Raw genomic sequence first — 19336 nt, forward strand, 5'->3', positions numbered from 1 at the left:
TCTCCTTGCACTGAGAAAGGAAAGGTAAAGTGTTTACAAAATATTTTTTCTCTACCTACCTCCTCCACATTCCTATGTATAAACAGGGTCTGAAACCTAGAGTCTCTCTGGCATGTCAGAACAGTGTCTCATTCTGCCATTAGAAACACCACTAGCTCCATCTGTCCTGGTTCCAGCCAGGACAGGCTTAATTTCTGCTGTAGCCATGAGGGCCAGGGCCAGGACCTATGTCACCTCATGTATTTTCCAGGGACAGGGCAGGAAAAAGCCTGGCTTGCAAGCTGGGATAGCACTGCAGAGGGAGTGGTTGGGCATTGATGGCAGTTTCCACAGGGTGAGTGACAACTTTTGCTTTCTTATTTGCTCTGTCATTAGTGTTGTTGCTGTTACTGTTTATTTCTCATCTCATTGCTGTTTCCAGTAAATTGTTCTTCTCTCAGTCCATGGTCTTTACCTTTTGTGCCTCCAGTTCTGCTCTCCAGCCAGCCATGGAGGGGGACAAGGGGAAAAGGGGACGGGGAAGTGTGCGAGTCATGTGAGGTCTGGAGTAGTTTCAGTGTGAACATGACATTTGAGAATATAATTTCTAAACCATGACACCATTTTACCCTCTGGGCATCTTCCCTCTCGGCTTCATAGTTCCTAAAAAGAACCTAAATTTCCCTTTAACTTACCCATTCCCAAGTTTTCAAGTGTATGATATTGATACATCTCAATATGTGTGTTGATACATCTCAGATCCCACTAAGAAGCTGAGAGCCACCACAGGAAAGAGCATGGAAAGAAAGCAGGCCCATGTACTTCCTGTTTGTAGTTTAACCCTAGAATTATTAAGTAAATACCTCTAGAGGCTCTCTCTGGCGAGGAAAATTCCAGCACGGAGCAAGCTGAGCCATGAAAGCTTGGGAACAAATAAGTTAAAGGGAAATTTAGGTGAGGTGGAGACAGGACAAGACAAGTAAGCTCTGGATCTTCCTGGCTGCTTCCAGTAGGGACCTTATTGGGAGAAGCAGCCAGTTTTGCACTGACAGAGGGCAGGTTTGGACTGGAAATAGGGATGAAATTCTTTCCATGTGAAGGTGGTGAGGCACTGAACAGGTTGCCCAGAGCAGCTGTGGCTGCCCCATCCCTGTCAGCGTTCAAGGCCGTGTTGGACGGTGCGCTAAGCAACCTGGCCCAGCGGGAGGTGTCCGTGCACATGGCGGGGGCTGGACCGGGTGGTTCGGAAGGTGCCTGCCCCCGGGCCCATCCCGGTCCGTGTCCCTGTGCCAGCCAGGGGGCTGCGGGGGCCGCCGGGGCGGGCGGAACCCGCGCGCGGGGGAACGGTTCCCAGTGCTGCGTGTTGCCGGCCGGCGGCGGCCGCCTCCTCCTTCCTGCTGCCGGCGCGGGGGCGGCGGCGCTGTGGCGGCGGGGCCGGGGCATCGCGGGCCCGGGCGCCTCCTCCCCGCTCCGCTCCTTCCCATGGCCGGGAACTTCTGGCAGAGCTCTCACTAGTGGGTGCAGCGGCCGCGCGGCGCGGGGCACGGGGCACGGGTGCTGCGGGCCGCCGCCGCGCTCTGCCCATTCATTGCCGGGCCGGGCGGCGGGCACGGCGCTGAAGGGAGGCCCGGGAGCGCCGGGCGGGCGGCGGGGCCTGCTCACCGCGGGACCCTGACGGGAGCCGGGCTGGGCTTCAGGAGCAGCCCGAGCCGGCCCCGCTCAGCCGCCGCTTGGGAAGCGTTTGGGCGCTCCGGGACAGGGGTCGTGCCCGCTGTGGGTGCCCGCGCCACCCCGGGCTCCAGCGGCGGAGTGCGGGAGCTTGGGTCCCTGACACGCTTGTCCCCAGCGGTGGGGCAGCCGGGCCTCGGCCTGGCCTGGACATTAGGAAGTGTGATTGATACTGGAATGGACTGCCCAGGAAGGCGGTGGAGTCACCGTCCCTGGAGGTGTTTAAGGAAAGATTGGACGTGGCACTCTGTGCCGTGGTGTAGTTGACGGGGTGTGTTCGGTCATGGGTTGGACTGGATCTCAGAGGCCTTTTCCAACCTGATTGATTCTGTGATTCTGCCCTGAAACAGGCTGAGCGCATGGTCAAGGTTTGAATGGTGCCCGTAATGAAATGGCTGCAACAAAAAACCTTGTTAGTGACTGTCAGGGTCTCAGATGTGTACAGCCAGCTCAGTTTGCTACTGGTAGTGGCTAACCTCAGCCCCTGGTAGTCCATGTTTTGTGTTTGGTTTTTGGTTTTTTGTTGCTTTGTTTTCAGTTGTCTAACTTTTGAAAACCCTGAAGAAGAGTTGATTGAGAAGATTGTTTGTGGCTTTGTTAGAGGCCACAAGCTCTTTATCCCCGAGCCTTAATTCACAGTATGTTTGTTCAGTATAAGGTTGATAAAGAGTTGCTGAAATTATTTTCCATTCCTCTAGCTTACAATGGATTTTGGATAAACAAGATCTATTGAAAGAACGCCAGAAAGACTTGAAATTTCTGACTGAGGAAGAATATTGGAAGCTACAGATATTTTTTACTAATGGTAAAGTTTTTTTTTAATTTCTGCCATAAAATCTGTGCAATGTGTGCCATATCTAAACGGAAGTTTGAATTGCTTAGAGAATGTAATGTTTTCATTGTTGTTTTACATATACTTTCACAGCCTATTTTAACAAAGATGTGGAATAGAAATAATTTGTTGTACTAACACAATTCTAGAAGACCTTGCAGGCTAATTAGCTGCATATGTAACATTTTGACCTGTAATAGGACAAAACAGTTAAATTTTCTTATTTTCAAGAAGTTCTTATCAAAATATAAGAGGAGCAGAAGCAAGCAGAAACTTCTAAGCTAGTGTATTAAAGGCCCAAAGTCAAGCATTAGTACACAGCCTGGGCCTTTGGGGGGTTCTTTGGGTGGGGTAAGTATTTTAGGTGATCTGTGCCATCCTGTTAAACAGCAGAGTTTGAAAACCTGTTATTTGTGTTCATTTAGATTCTCTGCCACACAGCCCATGTTTTGTCTTCTGACTGATTTCCCAGTACCAGGTGGCTCTCAAATTGTCAACAAGTTTCTGAGAGCTGTTGGCAGGCAGCCTGTTCTCCCAAAGAATTTGGGACTTGTGTGTGAAGTTGTCTAAGATTTACTTGGTGTTGCAAAGCATTTAGCTATCATATGAATGGCCACACCTGAGTATATCAGATTACAAAGGCACTTAAAATTTTTGCTGTGCAATTGTTCAATATTTTAAAAAATCTCCTTATGCTAAGGGTATTGCTAACTAGTAACTTGTTTCCAAGCAGCTCTTTATATATTTATTGCAGCAGTCCTTTAAAGTACAGAATGCTTATTTTTTTTCAGCTGTCTGGCCAGACTTGTGACAGAGAAGTGAAGTGACTTTCCCAGAGCCACTGGAAGATTTTATGTCAGTGCTGGAATGGTATCTGTGAAAGATACCGTTGCTTCTCTCTTAGCTCAGTTATTTTTGTAACAATTGCATATGCCATAAACATGATCACTATGGATACCTCTGTGTTATTGCTTATAGGGCATCAGGAAATCAAGCTAGCAATGATTTACCCATTTGATCCATTCCTGAAATTTCTTGAGGTTAAAACCAAGTGTCATAACTTCATAATACAAAAAGGGACAAAAGCACGGTTACGGATGTTTCTAATACTGTGTTTCTATGCTAATTTTCACTAGTATTAATTTGAACTGTGAAATAAGCTTTTGAAGTGTTTCACTTCATTGTTTTGCTTGAGTAAACAAAGCTTCACAAAGTAAACAAGTTCGTTTGTTAGTTATGGTTTGTGGTTCCCAGGGTCCTTTTCCTTGGCACTCTATGCCTCTCCTGAAGGTGGGTGAGTGACTGGGGGCAGCTGGAGAGCAGCTCTGCCAGGATCTCCCCTGTGCCTATACAAACACAGCCTACTCTGCAGGAGTAAATGGTGCTGGGCTTTCTGCCCCTCTCTAGCAAAGACGGCAGGACAGTCAGGGCTGCTCTGTGCTCAGGCAGAGCTCGCTGTGTTCAGACCCTTGATGTGTTGTATCCTCGCCTGCCTCTGCGTAGAGACCCTGCTTTGGGTCCCCCTTGTATCCCATCTGCACCACCTGAGAGCAGATGAGGCTCGGCCCCAGCATGTCACATTCAGTGTGTGTCAGCCCAGGAGATGGTTGTTCCCTAAAGCAATTAAAATCTGCATGGAGAGGGGCAATTTCCTGCTGCTTTCTCATTGGAAAACAAGTGCAGTAGATCACTAACTGATTGTATGGCTCCCTGCAGCTATGAAGAGAAGGAAAAAGATCATCTTCTAAAGTAGTGTGAAAAAATCAACTGATGTTGGTTTCTTTGTTTGGATCACCAAGCTTTAGCTAGTTTTGATTGAGAGGTGTATCAGTCGTTTTCCCTTTTTGGTTTTGGGCAGAAGCAGTAATGTTTGTGTTAGAGGCTGCTCAAAATACTCAAGTTTAAAACAACCTTTATTAAAAAACCCCAAACTACTGAAGCTGCTTACTTTCTAAACATACAAGAATAAATGATCTTATAGTTTCTTTTCAAATATTAAAATAATTACAAGCATTGGACTTTTTCCCAGCATATACAAGCTTCCATTTCATTAAGTCTCTCTAGGCTCTTGTCCATTTTTTTCTTCTAAACCACACTTGATTTTTCTCTGACAGCAGATGGCCTAACCATTCCTGAAAATCCCATGGGAGCATGAGACATATTTGGAGAATTCTGTTTAGCCTAATACTTGAATTTTTCTGATGCCCTAGTAGTAGGACAGCTTTTTAGCCCCATGGTCAAATTAAAGGCAAAAATTCTTTCCGACCTCCCAAGATATGCCGATCAAATGTTTAATATTTGCACAGACATTGCATACTGCGTTTAACACCCTTTTCGGAAGTATTGCTTGTCCTACTGTCACTGTCAAACTAGTCCCAATTTGGTATTCTTCTCTAGAAAAAGAATGATATGACACAGGCAGGGATTTAGTGTTGCTTTGGGCCTTGCCACTGGGTGACAAATGTGTACCCTGGCTGTTTGCAGGGGATACATGACAGGAGCATGGGCAAAAAACTCTCTCTCCTTGAGTGTTTAAGTAGAGAGTAAGCATTTAGTGGTGACTGACAACAGAACTGTTTGCTTTTCCCACCAATGGTCACTATCTTGGTCTTGCTGTACATATTTTAAATATCTACTTAAATGTATTATAAAATATTATTTTTGACATTTCTCATGAGGAGAAAAAAAGAAGAGGGAGTCTTCACAAGAGCCGAGCCGTTCTCAGAATAATGGCGGCGCAGAAGTATGGGAAAAATAACAAGTAACAACCTTATGTTTCACTGTGCCATTCTTTACATCCAACCCCTGCTCTTAATCCCAGCTTGATGCATCTAATTTGCTTGGCACCTTTCCTTTGCCTGGGAGGCCAAACAAGAGCTACCTGCACAGATGACACCAGGGTTGTTTCTTGGCCAACTGGCAGAGGACCACTGTGATGGAGCAGCTGACTGCATCCTCTGGTCTCCCACCCCCTCTCCCTAGACTAAATATGTCATTTTTTTAACACCTGCTGCCTCAGCCAAATTTAATGACCGTGTTCATGTTGGCAGTGTTACATGTTTGATAAAATACCATCCATTTTGTGTGGCACTGAAGAGCTGAGGATTTATATTTCCTGTGTCTGAATTTGTTTTACTCTAAAATGGAATACCTGAGCTTTACCCTTCTGAGATTTGTGTTGTCATCTTCTTAAAGGTCATACTCACGTTGTACACAATGAAGTCAAAGTTCCTTTTCCTTTTTGAAGGTGTCCCCAAGCTTCAGGAGGCAGCGGTTCTTCACCTGCAGGTCCGTAGGTTTACAGCAGCGTGTTGTCTCTCTAGAGCAACAGAGGGAGAAGACTGTGGTGCTGCTCCTTAGAATCCCCAGCACTAGCTGTGTTTTGAGACCCTTTGCTATTTGGTGTCAAATTGTTTAAAAAAACTCAACTCAAGCTTTTGTTCATTTTTTTTTAAGTTATCCAGGCTTTAGGTGAACATCTTAAATTAAGACAACAAGTTATTGCCACTGCTACAGTCTACTTCAAGAGATTCTATGCCAGGTAGGACTGTTTACTATGATGGTACAAGAATAAAACATTTGCTAGGCACATTTTGGTAGCCCATTAAAAATGGAGTTCTGTATTAAAAACAGTGCCACTTTTGTTTTCTGGATGGTGTAAAGCTTTTATGCTTTAATAAAGTTAACTTAAGCTTTGCTTTTTCAAAAGGAAGTGTGGTGCTCTTAATAGATTAATCGTTCTTTATGTATGAAACAACATATTATAATTTTGTTGTAACATTTCAGATATTCCCTAAAAAGTATAGATCCAGTATTAATGGCTCCTACGTGTGTGTTTTTGGCATCCAAAGTAGAGGTATGAAGTATTACAATTTTTTAATGTAACATTATGTGATGTATGAAAGAAAGAAAACGTTTAGGACTTTCAAATTTTTTGTCTTTCTTCATGCTTTGGGGGTTGAAACCTTCTCTTTTTTGCATAGATTTCTGTAGCATTTAAGAAAAGGAGACAGAGAAGGCCTTCAAAATTTGTCTGAATTACTAACCCTGAAGTGCCTCTGAAAATTGGAAAAAATATTTTAAATGACTGTTTCACTGTAACACAGTATTTAAATATTTACATACACTGTATCTTAAATTGTGTATATCTTAAGCAGTGTCTCCTTTCTGGTGTGTTTCTCCTCATTTATGTTTACTCAAACTTTAAAACATAATTGGAATTTTTTTTCCTAATTATCGTGTTCTATTACATATAGCAAGGGATCCTCAGAGTTTACCACACTTTCATTACTTGGATTAAAAGTATGTTGTAGCTCATGCTCTGTCCTTGGGAAATTATCATAAGGACCTGACCCATTAGGGGTCGTGGTGAGAGGGCTCCATGCCTCCACCATTGGTACTCCCCTTTGAATGTGGCCAAGAGTTAGCATCAGCTGGGTGCTGCTGTTAGTTCTCTGTAATGCAGCAAGTTTACAGCTGTTTGAGAAGTGTCTGTGTAATGGAAAAAAGTCAAATTGGCCACGTTACTTTATGTCAGCACTAAGGAGTTTTACAGAAGGAGCTCAAATACTTAATGGATTGTAGAAACAGTCCTACTAAACTAGTGGTGACATGTGATACTGTTGTCTGTACAAGTACTGTGACACTCATCAGTGTTGGGAAGACATCAAGGAAAAGAGAGAGAGTGTTGGAGAGAGTGATTTTTAATCAACCTGTTAAATGAACCTTTAAACAGGCACAGAGTTTATATACATAGATGTACCTTAAATTAGAAATCTGTGTAGCCTTCCTTCCTGTGTAGCCTTCCTAAAGCTTCTGCAGCTTTAGAGGGCAGCACTACTGATTCAGCTATGGGCTTCTCTGAAAGAACACTCTATACAGAAAATTTTCAGATTGCTGACTGTCTCAGCACAGGAGCTAAGACTTTACAAAAACAAAACTAAAAAGAGTAGTTAATGGCAGGTTTCTAAAGACAGTTTTCTTTCCAAATGGGATAAGGAAAAAAATAACCTCCTTGAAGCCCTCTTCTCTATTTTATAAAAAGAATGTTAGCCAGCTGAGCTTTTGGTGCTTTTGTACCTTTCATAAATCTTTACTGTTCCTCATAAACGACCAATAAACTAATCAATGAAATAACTCTTAGGTAAAGAGTTTAGGCCTGTTTACCTTAAGGGGAAAAAAAAGGGGTGGGGGAAATAACCAAATTCTACAATACTGCAAAAAGAAGCCCAGTTTAGTAAGAAGACATTATTTTAATTTGATAACAGTGTGAGTGTATGGTGTTTCAGGTGGTTCACCTCATTTACCATTCTTTTTCTTCAGGAATTTGGTGTTGTTTCAAATACAAGATTGATTTCTGCTGCTACTTCTGTATGTAAGTATCAGTAATTTTCATTACACTCTAGTTAAGTATCTCTGTAGGGAGGTCAGTTGGTTTCTTTGCCTTTTTTTTAAAGGTTGCTTTTTATCAAATCGTGGAGGACTTATAAGAGCCAGTCAAAACCATTTAGAACAAATAGATTCTGTTTCCAAATACACAGACAGAAGGGTCCTTTCTGTATTAGTTTTGGTTGATTATGGTTGGAACTTATGCCAGGCATAAGTAAAAACGAAGTCATAAAATAAAACTATTGAAATTTATAAACAACCTCAGGTAGTAAATTGAATTCTGAACTACTCAAAGATAGAATTAGAAATTTCCAGCTTTGCCTGTTTAGTAAGGGGTATGGCTCTGTGAAAGTACCTGTTTTAAGAATTTTTGGTAGGCTGTATACCTTCAGATTTTTTAAAAATCCTTTTTACCCCATCATAAAATTAGTCTTTGGTATTTATTTCTAAAAATACATTTTATGACCAATTGTTCACAATAAATTCAATAAAATTACACTGTAGTTACTTAATTCTCTATCTTTCCCACTTTATTTGCATTTCCCAGTTTATGTAACTTACATGTCATCCATCAGACTCTTGAAGTGATGCCTTCCTTAGCTGAATGCAGTTATCTGACCCAGAAGGTCCAGCTGCTCTCAGTGGGCAATTCCTGGCTGTGCTCTTCCAAATGTAGGTCAGCGCTTTCAAAATCCCTTGTGGCTGTTGAGGGGACAGGTGACTGGCTGCATCTGCAGCCTCCAGATGCAGAGTGTGTATCAGTCCATGGCGCTGGCCGTGTGACAGTTCTGCCACCAGGAACTGAAACACATCTTTGGTGCCAGCATGACCAAGACCAGTACTGGATTTAGCACTGAGAGTTGCTATTTTTACATCAGAAGCATCATTGTGTAGAAGTTTTGATGCATAAGTGAGATGGTTAGATGGATTTTGGTAAATATGTGACAGCTGATTTTACTTGGACATCTAGTTCTTAGCTCTGCTGTTTCTCAAAATTCCAGTCTCAGGACCCTATAGAAGATTTTCCCCACAGCTCTTCCTTCAGACCTAGAAGTCCTGTCAGCCCTGATAAGTACTGTGCATTTCATGGAAGTGGGGGCAGGCAACAGGCTTTCTCCAAGCAATTATTCTTTTATTCTGCCTAGTCTTCCTTTACCACAATTGCTTCAGTAGCACACAGCAGTTTTTGGGAGTTCTTAATACCAAAGTCAAGACAAGTAAAAGTGAAAACAAGCTAACTGACTAAAGTAATAGCAGCTGGTTTAAGAGGTTTGCTTGCTTTTAGCTCAGTAGCAACATGAAGTTAATAACATTTGCTTCTTTGTAAGGAAGATGATCTTAGCCTGGTTTTCAGCAGCCTCTTCAAAAGGCTTTTTTTTTTTCTTCCCTTAACACATCTCACTAAAACGACAGCTCCGTGTAGTGGTTGTGTCTGCAGCTTGCTTTGTGGGAAAAATGCATTTTTCTCCCTATCTTCTTTCTCAAATTGGTATTTTTTTTTACCATGTACATCTTCAGTTTGCATGCATCTTGAGAAACTCTTTTATTAATTCTTCTCTTTCTTGAAGTAATTAAAATTTCCAACCAGTAGCCCAGTCTTGATGTCCTATAACAAATTTTCTAGCAAAGATCACCCTAGGTCTACATGGTGAATTCTTTGGTCCAGAGGACTCATGCTGTCTTTTCTTTGAACTGAATGTCATACTGATTTTCTGGGAGTAATCTCAATAGTATCATTTAATAATATACTGTCTGTCATTAATATAAGGAATATTGTCAACTTCCAGGATGTTAAATGTTACTTGTTTTCCTTGGACGATAAGGAGTTAAAATAGCTTTTTTAATGTTTTATGTGCACAAATGTCAAATCCGCATCTTCAAGTGCTTTTGTTTTTCTTTTCCAGCATTCTAACAGGAAATCTCTCTGGTTTTGCCTATTAGCATGCTTCTTACCAGTGCACTAACTGTACTCATTCTCCTTGTAAAATACACAAAGATTGTTTAAATATCTCAGCTGGAGATAATCATTACATTATGGACCTGCAAGAAGTCTGGCTGAGCTCCCTTACCCTGCCCATGGGCTTGCTTTTCTAAGACTTCATTAGTTCCTTTAAAATCTTGCATGTTGAAGGATCAAACGTATGTAAAAAATCCCATGTGAAAATTCCATTTGGATTTAGTGTTCATACTGAGATTCTGAACATCAGTAGCTGGAGAGCTCTGTGAATGATGACTTGTGGGAAGTTAGCTGTCCCTGAGCTAGTTGGTGGTTAACCAGAATACTTAATAGTGTATTAAGTATTGCCAAAGCAGCAATCAAATGTCTGGCTGAGTATCTGTGCAAATCTGGGTTTCAGGTGTGTTTCTCTTTCCTTTTCAGGATCTTAAATCTTGTAACTTACCTCTTCTCTTTGAAATACAAACCTTTTGTACCGAAAGCCACAAACTGAAAGTTGTGTTGCCACATAGATTTGAAGGGCTGTATACAGGTGAATGAATAGAAAGACGTAAAAGTATTAATTACATTATTTTTAACATACTTTTTTCTGTTTACTGTAGTGAAAACTAGGTTTTCATATGCCTTTCCAAAGGAGTTTCCTTATAGGATGAACCATGTAAGTATGCTATTTGAAATACAACTTGATCAAATAAATTAATAATTGTTAGCAGGAAACTCTTTCTTTTAAATACTAAGAAATATTTTCATACTCATATGTCAGGTTTGTTCATTATAAGGTTTGCATAGAATATTGGGAAAGTTACCTTTAGAAATAATAAAAATCTTATGTAACCTCCTTTCCTTAAATTGTTGACAGGAAAGACAAATGATGTGATGGGGTGACTGAAATGGTAGTTTTTCTATAGCAGGATGAGAAAAGAGATTTAGGTTTTTTTAAATATTCTTGGTTACAAATACATTGCTCTAGGGAAAGTAAATGGCCTTTACACCTGGAATGCTTCCAAGCTTGCACACATGAGCAGTTGGCCTACAGAAAGCAGTTTTATTTTTGCCTGTAAAATTTAATGGCTCTTGAAAAAATAGTTTTTAATTAGTACTTTAAATTACCAGTGTTTTTCAAGGTGTTCTAGTCACAATACTGAGAAGTTCTGTAGTTTTTCTTAAAACCAATTTTTACCTGTGCTGTAGAATTTTGAAAGCTAAACATCTAAATAGTTTTAGATTGGCTGTAACAAATACCACTTTTTTGTTGGTTTGCTTTTCATCCAATCTAGAAAGCCAAATGATACATTAGAATATAAAATACCCAAGATCTTACAATAAAACTGCACTGCTCTGTTATAGATAAAGGCAAATGGAAATACATTTTGGAGTACTGCTTTCGTATAGCCAAAGTAGTCCAGTCTTTTCCTTCATGTCACCAAATACTTCACCTTCTGTGATGAGAGAGAGAGCGAGAGCTGGTTTAATTGCTACAATTGCACAGAAAATTTCATAGGAAAATTAAATCTGAAAATGTTTTGAAAGGCTATTTGACAAGTTAATGAGCTGATGAAGATGCTCTAATTCTACAAAAGAACTTCTCTATTGCTGTGAAGTTTTTATGCACTGGTAACAATTTGCTGCTACCAGGTGTTGAAAAAAATCAGTCAAGTGCTGCCAGTGAAGCAGCCTTTCACAGCAAACTTGATGCAAAATATTTAACTTGTTTGTTATTGTGACTGGAGTTGAGTTATAATAGTGATAAGGCAATAGCCAATAATAGTTCTGTTTGTTTTTGTAGTTTCAGATAAAATGCATTCAGGACTGTTGGAAATAGTTGTTGAGAATTCCTGTGCATGTGTGATGTTAAACTGTGTCAGTTAATTCGTTCCGCTATCTGAAACATACTGCTTATTAACTGTGATTTTGCTTCTTTACAGATACTAGAATGTGAATTCTATCTCTTAGAATTAATGGTAGGTTGGGTTTTTTGGTGGAACGGCTTCTGTTTTTGTGACAGAGGTAACTGTATCTAAGTCCTGATGCAGAGACTGGGATGTCAGTGTCCTTTTTCCCTAGATGGAATGGCCAGTTATGACCATGAAGAGTTGTATTCTTTCTATGCCTTCTCTTTCTTGTCTGGAAGAATCTGGGGCTGCACATTTATATTCTAACAGAAGGTGTGGGTACTATCCCATTCAGGCTAGTCTACAACAACCTACTAATTAGAGTAATCTTCTAGGAAGTGAGATGTGGGTTTGAATCCTGTGAGGAAGAATCTGAATTCAGGCCTCCCATTTTCTGAGATGGTGCTGTAACTATTAGGCTGTTGGATGAAAGGAGCACAGTGGGACATTTTGTTCCAGATCCTTTCAAAGAAAGGAGCCATACCTGATTTTTGTAAGAGTAGCTATCCCATTGCTGTGTTTGCTCAGGTAGCTGAAAGGAGGCAACCCAGGCTTCTTACAGGGCTTGGATAAAGTAGTGTCTAATTTCTCCATATGGCTTGGACTTGAATGGGTTAAGCAGTGAACTCTAGCACTACTGTACCAGAGCAGTTCTGCTCAAGTGGGGAGAAAAGGAGTGAGAAACCAGGGAGCAGTTTAGTGAGTTAGACAGCAGATGAGAGAATGTATTTTGGGAACTGAACACAGAGATCAGATAAAAGGTTTTGTTTGTACCTACAAGTAATTTTAATACAGTTTTTAGATTCCTGTTTAGATTTTGTCCTTGATACCTCTGCTATTCATGGCAGTAACTCTTGAGTTTTGTATACAGGAGTTTTAGCACAAGCAGTTGCATTTCCAAGAAGTTTACATTTTGGGGATTCACTTATTTTTCCAGTATGCTATGCAATGTATAATGTGTGCAGTAATGGTGTTTCACGTAAGTGTTCAGCACATGTAACTTAATGTGGCTTTTCCCTGTAGTACCCACACATTTGGCTGCTTTTAGCAAAAGGATTATTCCTCCTTGTTTACCTAGACCTGAAATGAGGGGATTTGAGAGCAGTGGAATTTTTCTTATCTTTCTTTCCAAACCAGCATCAATTATTTTGGCATGCTCTCCATGTATGGTATTTAGCAGCAGACTGTTTTCTGGCAGCGTTTTGTATTTCCAAGTGGGAATTACGGGTTTGTAAGCAAATGAGGTTTCAGTGTGCTGCAGATGTGACTTTCTATGTCTCTGAGGGGAAGGACTCTGACAGATTGGCAACTGTGCTGTATAATGCTATTCTAGAGAGAGCACTGCCCTCATTAGAGCAGGGCTAGGTGTTAGAATGCTACTTAAAAAAAAAAAAAAATCAGTAATTGACTTGTAAACAAAATGTTTTAATACAAACTGACAACGTGCTCTGCATTGAAATCTAACTTCTCTCCTGATGACATTTTTCCTAGGACTGCTGTTTGATAGTATATCATCCTTACAGACCTTTGCTCCAATATGTGCAAGATATGGGCCAAGAAGACATGCTGCTACCTCTCGCATGGTAATGAAGACAATGGAAATAGTTCCTCCTTTCATCAAGAAAGCAAGTGTTTAACACTTATGCTTCAAAGGTGGTTAAGCTTTTGCTGAACCAAGCAGGTTTAGCCATCTTTGAATAGAAAGGGTGTCCTATTTAACCTATGCAGGTATATGTCCCTGACTTAGCTTATTCTGGCTTTAGCCCTGTAATGATTTTACTTTGCAGTGGTCTAATTTTTATTTTTTAGACTAGCTCTAATGGCACAGTTTCAACATTATTGAATGGTGACTTTGAGTAGTGGAAATTTCTTTCTGTCAACATTGTCATAGGAGGTAAAAGCAAATATATAGGGTTTTTTTAGTTGTTTTAGCAGAACTCTTATTCTTCAACTGTTTCAAATACAGAAAGACAGTAGAAGTACTACTTTTATGATAGCCTTTACTTGTTTGTGAAACAGATAATTACTTGATGGTATACATACACATCCACTGCAGAAAGACATTTGTGTACTAAAATAATGATTCCAAATAAACTTCTGCTGTGACTACAAGGGAAAAAAGGCTTTAAGAGATTTTTACAAGGGAAAATATCTCTTTCCTTGATATTTTGCCCTGCAGCCTCATTGCTTTGACCATCTGGAAAACTGACAAAATATTTGTAAATCAACAGCAGTTTTTAAAGGAATATGGTCTAAAGATGAATAGGAAGATACTTACAAGTTCTTTTTTGCACAGGAGGATAGTGAATGACACATATAGAACTGATCTTTGTCTGCTGTACCCTCCTTTCATGATCGCTCTAGGTAAGTAACAGGTAATGTCTCCTGTCATGTTTACCTGGATGTATTCTGTGCACTGACCCATCACAAACATTCCTCAGAGTGCCCTCATAAGGTGCTTCAGGTTGTCTCAAACAGCACTGACATTGTAGCCTTGCAACTTAAAAAGCTTAAAAGAAAAGTCAGATAATGAATCCTGAGTTTTCTTTGTTGAACTGTATAGGGTTTATAAAAAATCAAATATTTCTAACTGTATTGGGAGTGTTATATATCCATGTGTTCAATATCCATGTCACCTGATCTTTGCAGCTTGCCTACATGTGGCCTGTGTTGTCCAGCAGAAGGATGCAAGGCAATGGTTTGCTGAGCTGTCTGTTGATATGGAAAAGGTACTCTGTGTTTTATTCCCACCACTTGTTATGGACTGACCAGAAACGGTAGTCATGGTTGTCTTACACATCTGCAATACTGATTTGAACTTAAAATTCACTGGTCTTGTTTGATGCTGTTGCAGTTAGGCAGATCTCTTTAGAAGGGAGACAATGTCAGGTTATTTGGTTATCACCCTGCTCTGAAAGTCAAGACAAAATCATTGTATAACAGAAGAGCATTGCTGGTATTGCCATTTTCCAGACAGAAATAAAAACCCAATATCTTTTACATTGTTTGCCAGAAAAATAATTCCCAGCATTTTTCTTCACACAAGATTGTCAGTACGAGTTTGACTTTTAAGTTCAAGTGCATGTGATTTTCTGATTCACTTTTCAGCATCATGCCAGCACACCATTCTCATTTTCTCCCTGAACATGTGCAGACTGTAGCGTAGTGTAGAACATTTTTGACATTTTCAGGATGCCCAGCACCGTGACTTTAATCAGTGCTAAGCAGGGAGACACCAAGATCATTCAGTTGAGTTCCCTGCTAATGCAAATTCTGTGTCAAATAATCCCCTTCATTAATTTATTAGGTTTCAGGGTGCAGTTGTCCTTATACTAACAATGTTCTTCATCCTCACTAGTTTCTTTTACTTGTTAGGTTGGCTTCTTTAAGATTTATTTAGCTCCAGCAAGCAAATTGAAGTAGTACTCATATTCCTTATCACACTGTTTCACTTAGCACATTTTTTTCAGTGTTTTTTTGAAACAGAGTGTCTGGAATTAACTAGCCTGTTATAACTGAGAGGTACCGTTTCCCTCTGTGCCCTCGGTATTGCCCTTTATCCCACTGATGTTACGGCATTGTGTTTGTATTCCAGGATTTGTCTTGAACTGTAAACACAATGTGGATGCTATGCTGCGTGGAGAGCTCTGTGAATTATGCTGTCATACATTCAAAGGCAGGGTGATAATACACTGACAGCAAAGGAGAACCAACATATATAATAGATAAAATTACCATAAGCTTGATAACTGAGTATCTTTGAATGTTTACTTGTATTGGTTCTTGTGTCAGTGATCCATGGACATGGTGAAGCACCAACTGTGATTTTTCATTTCAAGGACAAAATATATTGCTCTAGCACTTAATCAAAGATCACATATTAAAAAGAAGAAAGAAGTCTACTTTATTAATTTAGAGAATGATGAAACATATTATGAATGAAACATTCTCTAGCTTTTATGTAGAATATTGCACTGGAAATTCAAAGGAAAGATAGAAAGTCCAAACTGGTATGGAATGCTTACACTTTCAGAAGCAGAATATGAAGTGTCAACAATTCTTATTATATGTATGTAGGAATGTAAGAAGTATTGAAAAATTCCTTGGCTCTTTCTTGGAAGGAAAGAGTTCAGATGAATGTTTTGTGGTTTTGGACTTTTGTTTTCCCACACTGTTCCCCTGATATGTATAGAACATTGATAATCATCGAATATGGTATTGATAATGCATGGTCATGTAGCTGCAGTCATGTTGCCCAAGTCTGTGTTTTCCCAGGAGCTACTACTGTCACAGCTTTATAAGCTGTGACAGTAGTAGTAAATAAACAATAAATAAATAGGTACTTAGTTTGCAGGGGAAGAGAAGCAGTAAATGCAGTTGAAAGGGAAAGTATTCTGTTCAGGTTTCGATTCACAATTAATCAAAAAACTAATTAAATGCTTTTTTGGGTCCAGAGTAAGTGTGAGGCAGCTCTGGTTATAATATGAAAATTGTGTTGCTTAGTTTCAGTTTGGGGCCCATTTAGTTAATTGCACACTGAAACAGGCTATGTATGACAAAGGTAAAATCACTGTCATGTCTAACCTTAGGATCTCTTTTCTTTCTAACATAGATTTTAGAAATAATCAGGGTTATTCTGAAGCTGTATGAGCAGTGGAAGAACTTTGATGAGAGAAAAGAGATGGCTACTATTCTTAGTAAAATGCCTAAACCAAAACCACCTCCAAATAGGTATGGTACTTCCTTATTGCACCTTTCCTATGGAAAAACTAGACTGTGATCTTAAGAATGTGTAAATGTTTAATTCAAGGTACAGTGTATGTTTTTACAGTGCAGATATTTCTGATACAAAACCAGCCTGACTGTTCAGGAGCTAGTTAGAAGCATAACATTCATTATCTTACGGAGAGTGTTAATGTCATTAGAATGTGATCAATACAGCTCAGCAGCTCTAAGGAACCCCAGTGTGAGGCTCCATGGCCGGGCCAGGTTCAATGGAACTGGGCCTGCTTGATGTCGTATTTAATTACTGTGATTCAATACCACTGCTGGGAACCTGCACATGCAAATTCCTGTGCACATGCTTATGTAATGTGAACTTTGCAGTGTTGACTTCAGAAGCAGATTCAGCAAGATTCAGCAGGCAGCTTCATGGGCATGTATTGAATTTATTATTCAGATAAATATGGTGAGGTTATTTATGCATGCTGAGAAGAACCTTTGGGGTTTTTTATGAAACTGAGCAGAATATTTTGACCTATTTATGTGTATGTTGAAATATTTTCTTTTCAAAGACTTTTTTTTACTTTCAAAATACTGTATTTTTTAATTTAACAAAAAGGATAAAAATGTAATATGCTGCTTCTTATTGAAGAGACATGTTTTTGTTTTCTTCAACAGTGAAGGAGAACAGGGTCCAAATGGTAGCCAGAACTCTAGCTATAGCCAATCTTAAGGCATTCCAAAGAATTTCTTTATGGACCACTTTGACTCAAGACATCCTGGGATATTTCCTGTGTTCATGAAATGGACAGAAGGTTTTAGTAACATCTTTGACAAAGAACTCGAAGAATAAATAGCTTGTTTGTGTCAAGCATCTTGAAAGCTTTTTCTCTAAAACTACATCATTTTCTCTGACGCTGGAACAAATGTGCTAAGATTTTTCAGTGTAAGGAATCAAACTTTAAACCAAGCTGCAAAAGATTAACGTTTTTCACTCAAAACAAATAGTTCATTATTGGTTTTATTTGTGTTGAAGTGAGCTATTTTTAGAGCGACATTAACCCGAGGCCTAAGTGTAACTGTATTAATGACTTGTGTTGTTTTCATTTTGTTTGTGACTGAAGGAAGATAGCGCACTCTGTGTTGAATCTATCCATTACCTTCAGTTTTGTTGATTTAAAAAAAAATAAATATAGATTCTGCAACAAGTAACACACAGTCCTTCAGAAACAAATGCCTAGAAAAGCTTGTAAAGAATATTGTTACAGTTTTAATGAAAACTGCAGGAAAGAAAGTCAGTTTCTGTTTTTGGGTTTAAGAAAGCTATATTCCTCAGTAGATCTACTTGGTTGTTTTTGCCATGATACAGTAGCCCAGCTTGCCAGAGAAGTGCAATATGTATAGTGATTCTGCAGTTTTCTGAAACATTTCAAGTGTTAGAAATTAAGACAACCCAACATACTAGGATTCTTTTTTTTTTCAAATAAATATACTGTATGGTACAATCGGAATATTTCACAATCAAGTACAAATCTGGATATTATTGCTATTTTTTATGGTGGATTTTTTTGTAGAGAAGATATACACTGTTAGTCTGCCTTCACTGTCAGTGTGAATTTGTGTGGTTCATTAGAGAGTTTATTTAAGAGGATCAAGTGTTTGGTGAGCTTCATACTGGCTAATTTTAATTGGGATGTTAGGAGCAACTCTAGAATAATTGAAATGGGATTCCTTGGTTACCTTTGTGCTGGAGAAAATGAGATTTCTTCAAACAGAAGGCCATATCCTGCGTTCCTTACTCAGGCAGATATCCCACTGAAGACAGGAATTGGCCTTAATTGATTACTTGATTTTTTTTAGATAACTTTGTTTCTAACTAATTTCTGTACAACTTTATTTGGAATGATGATGCCAACTTGCTCAAGTATAAAAGTTGAATGATAAAGTTCAGTAACATTGGTTTTTGGTGATTTTTTTTTTTTTGGGTTTTTTTTTTGCTTTTTTTTTGGTTTTGTTTTGTTTTGTTTTCCTGAAACAACACATTTCACTGCTCTGAAATCCTGGAGGGAGATTGAAAATGTGTGCTCTGTGATGTGTCTTGGTTCAAAAAACTGTTCCCTTAAAAAACCCCACCTGTTTTTGCAAATACCTGTCTTTGTAATTGGCTGGTCATTTCAGTGAAATATAACTGAAGTGTTTTAGGCTACTAGCATTTATTTCTGTTCAGGTTATTTCCATAAATCATTATGTGAACCAGCCCCAGACACTTTGGTGAGGTGGAAAAAATATACATTTTGGTCTTTGCTACTTGGTTGCCATTTGATCCATACCTTTTATAGACACTTGATTGATGAAGTGGAATTTGGCTCTTTTGCTTTCATTTCTTGAAGTCTAAAATGTGCAGTTTGTAATGTGGACTTGGGGAATAGAAATAAATCAAAGCAACTTGACCTGTGTTGTGTGGAGTAATTAAACAGGAACTATTCTTTAGGTAAGCATCAGTCTTCTCACATATACTTTCTGCCAGGAAAGTTCATGTTTTGGATTGGGAAATTAAGAATTCTGGCTAGATTAAATTTTTTCTTGCTGCTGAAGAGTCTTTGCAGACTTGACTTCACACCTTAAAGCACAATGGGACCTAAATTTTGGAGCTAAAATGTCAGGCACTTCTTGATGGTACCTAGAAGTTTCTTAAGGCATTTCTCTGTTGGGAAGATGAGGCTAATTTTACCAGCTTTGATTCCAGTAAAAACAGTGAAAGGCAGTAAAGTGCAGTCAAAATAGCTGGATTCAGTAAAGACAGTTTTAAAAATATGTAGTTTTGAACAATGGGAAATG

At 39.4% G+C, this 19336-nt stretch overlaps 1 protein-coding gene across 2 annotated transcripts; it reads left to right on the plus strand.

Moving 5' to 3' along the window:
* The first annotated feature begins 1355 nt into the window (after nucleotides 1–1355).
* CCNC (cyclin C) lies at nucleotides 1356–18948 on the plus strand. Of its 2 annotated transcripts, XM_041414867.1 has the most exons (12): nucleotides 1356–1493; nucleotides 2406–2512; nucleotides 5996–6080; nucleotides 6326–6395; nucleotides 7862–7913; nucleotides 10487–10542; nucleotides 11810–11845; nucleotides 13268–13359; nucleotides 14073–14140; nucleotides 14426–14505; nucleotides 16389–16507; nucleotides 17177–18948. In XM_041414867.1, the coding sequence occupies exons 1-12, from the start codon at nucleotides 1462–1464 to the stop codon at nucleotides 17229–17231; spliced, it is 852 nt and encodes a 283-aa protein (XP_041270801.1). In that variant the 5' UTR covers nucleotides 1356–1461; the 3' UTR covers nucleotides 17232–18948. The 2 variants fall into 2 exon arrangements, with proteins under 2 accessions (XP_041270801.1, XP_041270802.1); XM_041414868.1 differs by lacking the exons at nucleotides 1356–1493; nucleotides 5996–6080.
* Nucleotides 18949–19336: the final 388 nt, after the last annotated feature.

Source organism: Onychostruthus taczanowskii, unplaced genomic scaffold (assembly GCF_017590055.1).
Source record: "Onychostruthus taczanowskii isolate IOZ18803 unplaced genomic scaffold, ASM1759005v1 scaffold48, whole genome shotgun sequence".
Lineage (NCBI taxonomy): Eukaryota > Metazoa > Chordata > Aves > Passeriformes > Passeridae > Onychostruthus > Onychostruthus taczanowskii.

Coding starts and splice junctions, on each gene's coding strand:
- CCNC (XM_041414867.1), top strand. CDS start 1,462: ATGGCCGGGAACTTCTGGCAGAGCTCTCACTA. Junction 6,081..6,325: donor TTCAAGAGATTCTATGCCAG/GTAGGACTGTTT, acceptor GTAACATTTCAG/ATATTCCCTAAAAAGTATAG. Junction 10,543..11,809: donor TTCCTTATAGGATGAACCAT/GTAAGTATGCTA, acceptor GCTTCTTTACAG/ATACTAGAATGTGAATTCTA.